This window comes from Lampris incognitus, chromosome 8, assembly GCF_029633865.1.
Source record: "Lampris incognitus isolate fLamInc1 chromosome 8, fLamInc1.hap2, whole genome shotgun sequence".
Classification (NCBI taxonomy): Eukaryota; Metazoa; Chordata; class Actinopteri; order Lampriformes; family Lampridae; genus Lampris; species Lampris incognitus.
Window position 1 is genome coordinate 12376048 of NC_079218.1, and position 7823 is coordinate 12383870.

The 7823-nt window shown below is 42.5% G+C and overlaps 1 protein-coding gene across 1 annotated transcript; it reads left to right on the forward strand.

Moving 5' to 3' along the window:
* Positions 1–865, forward strand: hspb9l (heat shock protein, alpha-crystallin-related, b9-like). The gene has a single exon (XM_056284971.1). It carries the CDS (start codon positions 97–99, stop codon positions 772–774), a length of 678 nt encoding a protein of 225 aa, XP_056140946.1. The 5' UTR covers positions 1–96; the 3' UTR covers positions 775–865.
* The last annotated feature ends 6958 nt before the right edge of the window (positions 866–7823 follow it).

Below are 7823 nucleotides of genomic sequence, written 5' to 3' on the forward strand. Positions count from 1 at the left end.
AGAGACAGAGAGCGAGAGACCAGCACAACCAGGACCAACTCGGACTCACACCGGTATCTTTCTTCCCAACCAGGACAGAAATCTGAATTGATCAAGATGCTTTGCCCCAGCGTGTTCCAGCCGACCTCCATCAACATGAGCATGAGGCCCCTAATGGACCTGCACTGGCCCATCCGCAGCCTGTGGCCAGAGACCAGGCCGCTTTTCTACCAGATGGAGCAGGAGATGATCCGTCATATGCAGGAGATGAGACACAACATGGAGTTCATGGAGAGACTCCACCAGAAGATATTTGAGGAGATCGACCAGTCAATGTCTTCCTCTTCCTCCTCCTCGACCATGGCCATCTTCAAACCCATTACCTTCCAGGTGGGGAAGGATGACAGCACATTCGCCCTGAGCCTGGACACCAAGGACTTCTCCCCAGAGGAGCTGTCTGTCAAGCAGGTGGGCCGAAAGCTGAGGGTGAGCGGGAAAATGGAGAAGAAACAGGAGGACGCAAAAGGGTCATACTCCTACAAGTGTCAGGAGTTCAGACAGGAGTTCGACCTGCCTGATGGGGTGGACCCCGAGGCAGTCACCTGCTCGCTGGCGGGGGGGCGGCTCCAGATCCGGGCCCCCAGGGAGAGACTGACGGATGGGAAGGAGAGAGTGGTCCCCATCAGCTTCACCCCGGCAATCACTTCCAGCCCGACACAGAGCGCCACTGCTGCAGCGGAGGGAAGCGCTGCTGCCGGCGACACTGGCACAGAAACCCAGACCAAGACAGAATGAACAAACACTGGGCTTAACTGGATCTCTGAACTGTATTGGTGGCCCTTAATAAGCTTTATTATAGAAAATAAAAACTTTTGTTTTTTCTAAACTGATATAACCATTGTTGTTTAATGCTGGGCGATATGGAAAATATTATTTTCTTGAAAATCATCACAATATCTGCTTATATTATATGAAAAAAAAACATATTTAAGAATCCAACTCAAGTTCATCACATTGAACTGTATGGTAATGTAAAACCTATTAAACCAACACTAGTTTTCAAACAATATTCCCTCAAATATTTCAGACATCATCTTGTGAGAAATTCTAAGTAATAGAGTCTCCTCATCATTAATTCAGACAACATTGTGTGTCAACATATGAGGATATCTGAATTTCACCCTGACACATCAATACTGAAAGACGATGTACGATAATCTGGAAATATTGCCCAGCCCTTGTTTTGTTTATTAAATAGAAATGGAGAAGGGATGCCGCTAGTCAACATTCCTTGTCTGTTCTAATCCACTGACATTAGTTGAATTCTGAAGGGTGATTTGCTGTAAATTCCAAGTTCATGTTTATCATCCAATTAATTTTTACACAAGTGAGGAGTTTGTTTTTGTTGGATGGTCAACATGAAGAACATGAGGGATGTAAACACAGGATTCTGAATGACAGAGAATATCTAAAAATACCTGTTTGAGAGTGTCTACTAACCATTGAATATCTAAGGTGGTTTTGCTAATTGGCATTTTTTTTGTTTCTGAAATGAAATTACTGCATTTTTATAGCACTTTTCAAGTCCGAGGACACACTTTAAACGGAGTGACTACATGTAGCGTAAACAAAAACACTCCCTGGTCCAGACAAAGCCAACATGAGGCTACAGCAGTCTGTAATGCTGGATTGCAGGTGTCATTTTAAGACTTTGCAGTTGTTTTAATGGTCTGTTATGGTGGTTTCTTACCACGTTACTTCCTACAACACAGCCTACAAGAGGATACCAGCAGGAGGCGCTCCATCACAACACAGCACAGCAAACACTAAGGGAATTTAGCAGTAAAAACTGATGTACATTTATAAAATGATCTCTGTAATTCTGAATGATAGACTCAGGATGACCTTTAAATGTCTGAAATTCTGCGAGTCAGCTCTGGAGTAAACATGTTCAACATGCAGGATTCGTCCCTCCTTGAAGCTACCCGTTACCTTTAGAGAACAATGACTGTTCCCTGAGGTGATACAGGCGGCACGGTGGTTAGCACCGTTGCCTCACAGCAAGAAGGTCCTGGGTTCGAACCCCAGGCCGTCCCAGGCCCTTTCTGTGTGGGGTTTGCATGTTCTCCCCGTGTCTGCGTGGGTTTCCTCCGGGTGCTTTGGTTTCCTCCCACCATCAAAAAGACATGCATGTTAGGGTTAATACTCCTGGCTGTGCCCCTGAGCAAGGCAATGGAAAGAAGACCTGGAGTTGGTCCCCGGGTGCTGCAGCTGCCCACTGCTCCTATACAATAGGATGGGTTAAATGCAGAGAACACATTCATTGTGACCAAACAACTGTACAATGATAAAAATAAAGTGGCTTTCTTCTTCTTCTCTGGTAGGGCTAAGTATATCTGTGCCACACCTGCAGATAGATACAACATACATAGTTGTAATATGGGTGGGAAGATGGCGGCATGAGTTCACATTTGCAGTGGCCTCACCCAGTACAGTCCATGCAGTATCTTTGTCCATGTCTGCGTCTATGTTTTGTCTTCGTTTGATGGCTGGGAGAGCTGGCACTGGATTGGCTGGGAGAGCTTGGTCTGCTTCATCCGGTGGGCCCAGCAGGGACCACGGCCCCTGCCTGGAGCTGTGCCTGAGGAGGAGACACCGAGGGCGGTCTGACAGGACACGGAAGCGGGGCAGGCTAGGCTGCTAACTGCTAGCCCATGCAGACCGGCAGTTCCGACAGTCATCCTGGCTGGCGTTCGTTCCCTCCGACAGTGATTTTTTTTGTGTGTTTAGTTTGGATACATGTGTTAGTTTGGATATGTGTGTTCTTGTAGTTATTGGATGTGTTTTTGTCTTGTGTTGTACTGCTGTGGGCTGGGGGGAAATGGCACTTCGTTTCATTTCATGAAATTAAATGATAAAGTCTTCCTGATATCACAATTTTGAGTACATACGTGGAATTATTGAAGTATGAAGTTGTAAATATGACTCACCACGTTTTTCCCCCCAGTGGCTGAAATCTTGAGTAAGTGTGCGAGTTAAGACCCACGTCCCACCTTACATCATCCACTTTAAATAGAGCTCCACACCACGGCTTGTTCACAGCTAGTCCTCACATGCATGTCTTCTGGCGGACAGAGACTGGTGTCTAAATCAAAGATTTCACTGCTCAAAAAGTCTTCTCAAACCAAACAATTGCCCCTGAAACATTAGAATTGAGTGTTTCCTCCGCCATCAACAGAGAAATAGACGTTTCTACAGTGCCCTCACAGCCGCATGCCATTTGAAGATACAATCCTGGAGCTTTTCATGGAAAGAAATGTTCTCACATATTTAAAACAGCAGCTAATCCTCAAATATCTAAAGCATGAATTATTACTATTTGGTAAGACCTTCCTGGGGGGGGGGGAGACTTGGCACATATTGTTTTGCAGAAGTTTAGTCTCATATTTAAGTGAAGAATTACCTTAGCTGTGTCATTTAAATTTGCCAGTCAGCAAATCTAATCCACTTCTGACTTTCTTTTGCAAAAAGCTGCTATTCTAGTCGCTTACCTCACAGTGATTCATTCTATTGGTCTTCATTGTGAACACGTCTGTCAAATATTAATACTCTGACATGACGCATAGAACCACATTGTTCCCCCTGAGGTGATGGACAAGAGCAGAGTCACTCCTGTCTTACGTCTCTTTCTAATCTTTCTCTAAACCGGTCTTGCTTTCTTCTCTCGCCACCTCTCCTTTCTTCTCCTGCCACTCCTGCGCAGCTCATCCCTGCTCTCCTTTCTCCTACTCGCAGACGACAGACTATCTTCTCCTCGTCCCGTCTCAGAGTCAAACAGACCGCCTTGGACAGCTGCGGCTCAGCTCACGGGCATCATCAGGTTTCTCGAGGAGGAAGTCGGCCGGCGTGTTTGGCACCAGCAGGTAACAGTACCAGCACCATCTTGTGGCTACAAGTGGAATTGCATCATCCAACTGGGATTTTGAACCATCTCACTCTCAGTAATGTTATCACAAAAATGGATGCATATTGGTCATTACTCTCAAAACCCTCATTAGAAAGTTGTCCTGGTTGCTGTGAAAGTCGCCGTCAAACCTATTCTGTTAGAAATGTGAGTAATCAACACCAGCCGGGCGGTTCGTTTCTGTAGTCTATCAATCACTGGCAGCCACCATATAAAACTCCCTGTTTTTCAAAACATCTTTTTTTTTTCTGAATACAAGTCAGATAGATTTTAGAGCCCATCATTAACAGCAGGTCATTAGCAGGCTAGCTAAAAGCTAGCACACTCATGGTGCTGCTGCAATTTCTTCCCCATTAGCATTCTCGCCAAAAACTTTGGAATCTAGCTAGCCCTACATACAAATACAACATTGTATAAATATCTATACAATATTGACATTCTGTATACTTTATAATATTTAAGTTTCTTGTCATCGACACTGACGGTGGACGGTGTAGTATCGTGAAGGATTACTGCGTCGTTGGTGGGTCATGATTGTTCACAGGTTATTTTCCAGGAGAGGGTCTGTGCAGTTACTATTACTGCAGAGTTTGAAGCCTAAACTGCTTTTTATTGACCATGTGCCGTTATCCAGTGTGTACCAGAAAATGTTGTCAAATGTTGTCATTTTGTAAAAAGGAAAAAAAAGAAAAGTTAACAAGAGTAACAGCCATATTTAAACTAATAACTCTACTATAAAAATGATAAAAAACGCATTTTTTTCTTTATCTTTGTAAAATAATTTCCAATAAATTTATTATACACAAACTGTGTTTGAAATTGCCATATTTTTTTTTAACACATACAATAAAAAACATTTCTAAAAGACAGATGGCCTAGCTAACATCTTTACACAAGTGGTTTTCAACCGAGAGCCGCTGCTGTCCCAACGCAGAGGCCTCACATCCCAATTAAACTACTCTTTTTTTTAAACTCCTTAAAACAACACCACATCTCTCTCTCCTCAGAAGTCTTGGTCACACAGAGAAGAACAAAAATAAATAAATAAAATTAAATGACTAAATGGTTTAAAAGCAACAGTACACAACTCCATTTCTTCGTCAAAGCAGTCGTCTCCTTTTTATGTTTGTTTGTTTTACAGAGAAAAAATAGTTTATTTAAGGCTTCAGCTGAGAGTAATGGATGTATGGACAGATAGTGGATGAAACGTGTTAAAGACAAAGAAGACACTGGACTTGGGGGTCTGAGGTCTTTCAGATGCTGCCTTTTTTCCCCTTCTTTCTCCCTTTTGCTCAACTAACTGAATGATTATTTGGTCTGTGAGATTTTCTCCTCGATAAGAGTTTCGTTTCGAGTTTTTGGGGCGAATCGTCGCTCTTGTGACACCAAAGCTCTTCTTGTAAATCCAACAATAAATTCCTTTTCACCAACTTCATGATTGTTTCCTCTTTTTTTTCCAATTTGGTTTAAGTTGAGTTTTTGGGAAAGCAATTTCCTTTTAAATTGAATTTCAATCTTTTTTAAACTAAAGGCAGACACCTCCTGCCAATTATAGTTTTTTATTATAAAACATAATGTTCCTTTAATCTCACTGTCAGCCATTGGCAAAACTGCAATACTCCCGTTACTCCTGTAACTGTGGCGTTACTGTAATACTGAATTAAGCATTCATATTTTCACAGCTGATAACAGCAAACCCAGAAAGCCATTCTTCTTCTCCTGTTAAAATTTCAGTACAAAGCTTCCTCGCTGCTTCCTAAGTGAGCCTGACTTTCTGGCTGGCGTTGTTCACAGGAAGAGACGTCGCAAGATGCCATTAGCTTCTGGGTATTAGCCGGTAACAAGTGTTAAGTAGACTGAATTGCCAACATAAATATGTTTTTTCCCTACAAAGTGATCGATTTGGAAATAAAACAGGCTAAAACTCAACATGTGTCCCTTTGAGTCAGACACACAGACAAGCTTTAAGCAGCCCCTCTGAGAACCTTCCACCTCGACAGGAAGTAGTACTCTACCAAAAACAACAAAAACACACAAAAAAAAAACATCGCAAAGGCTTTTTTTCCTCCAATGAATCATTGGACTCAAGGAAGTGTTTTTTGTTTGTTTTTTTAACAAAACTAGGCGACCTAGTCAGTTGACAATTTAGTCTCAGTTCTCGTAAACCGGCAGAACATTGTCAGTTTGTCCCTTAACTAAATCATCAGCTTTCCTACAAAAAAGAAAAAGAAAAAAGAGTTGTCGTAAAAAAAATAAATAAAAATCGATATTTCAGTTAATTTCAAGATAATTACGTAGAAACCAAGTAGAAAGATTCTAAGGGGACTGGTTAAGACCTCTCTGTAAGAGAGAACCACAGGCCTACTAACAATACAGATCTAGACACTGATGACTACTACTCGCCTTCACAAATACACACCACCGCGACCAGAATTCTTTTGCCATCTGGTCTCCTTTAAGTCCCTTGCTTACGGACTCCAAAAACTTGTGACCCCCCCCCCAATATCCCTTTTCAGCATTCACCAAAGGCATCAGCAGCTTGGTTCTGGTCGTGTCCTCACCTCGCCTCTCTAAAAACCAACAAAACAAAAACGACTCGGTGCAGTGTGTCAGTGCAGATACGTTAACATTTTGAATTTCATGTCATTATTTGTCTTCAGGCACTTGTTGCAGTGTGGATAAAGTTTTTGTAAATGCGATGATTCAATTAATAAAAAAACAACAACAACAAAAAAGTAAGCTAGCCTCTTTGCAAGTAGCTAGCAGTGCCCATTGCATGCAATGGGTAATGCTAAAAATGCTAACAACTCACTTTCTGAGTAGCGGAGGGACAAATGTCAAGCGCCTGGTGATGTGACACAACTAAGTAAATTTCAAAATGTTAAGGTATCACGTAAAGTAAATAATCAAAATGTTCTGGAGTTTCAATAATAATTTACAAGGTAAATCACTTGCAGTCGCGTCCACAGTGGATGTTAATAGAGGTGCATATAAGTCATTCTAATTCGACGGGTCAAGATCTCGGTGCTAGGATGCCTTTAGCAAACCAGGCCCTGGTCACTTGGACAGTGCATGCATAGACATACGCACGCACGGCATCACATGCACACATCCACACACACACACACACACCCACACACACACACACCCACACACATGTGCACAGACAGAGACTATGGGGGAATTAGCTGGTATGTCCAGCATTCAGATTTTATTATTAAGAATGTTATTCAGCTACGGGTGATGGAATGTGTTATTATTCAGATGGAACAACAGTGTCAGTGACTACCTGCCCTCAGTGGAGCCTTATAGGGTCGCACACAGCTTCAATACTACCCCCAGTGTCGTCATGTCAGCCTCTGTTGCCCCTCCCTCACCCAGATATGTGCTGTTTGACCACATGTCGAGCTCTCAGCTCACCTCGACACCCTCATCTACGGTCTGAATAGACGGGACACAAGTTTTGGGGCCGCATCATGGTGCCAATACTAACATACCTTTTGGAGGCTGCGTTTAAAAGAAAAGTCTTACAGTTATATTAGTTTATATATTATTCTTCTGGATGAAGTTAGGGGAGGCTGAACCCCCAACTCTGGCAGTGTTGGCACCATAATCTGTTCTTTGACTATACAGGGCCACTGGACCTAAGATACTGTTTAATACTGCAGGGTACATGGTGTCATGATAATGAACTGTATGGCACTAAACTGGGCTGGTATAGTATTACAAGTTTAGCTTACAACTGTAAAGTATTTTGTTTTTGCAACAGAGTGTAAATATTAAAGAGTAACTTGTTTTTTTTTCTGTATGTGTCTCCTGAAATGTACAAGAAGATATAAAGGGGTGTAGATGTAGAGGACAGTGATGGTGGTGTCCATGT

Bases quoted from the DNA above. Each gene is read 5' to 3' on its own strand.
- hspb9l (XM_056284971.1), top strand. From the start codon at position 97: ATGCTTTGCCCCAGCGTGTTCCAGCCGACCTCCATCAACATGAGCATG.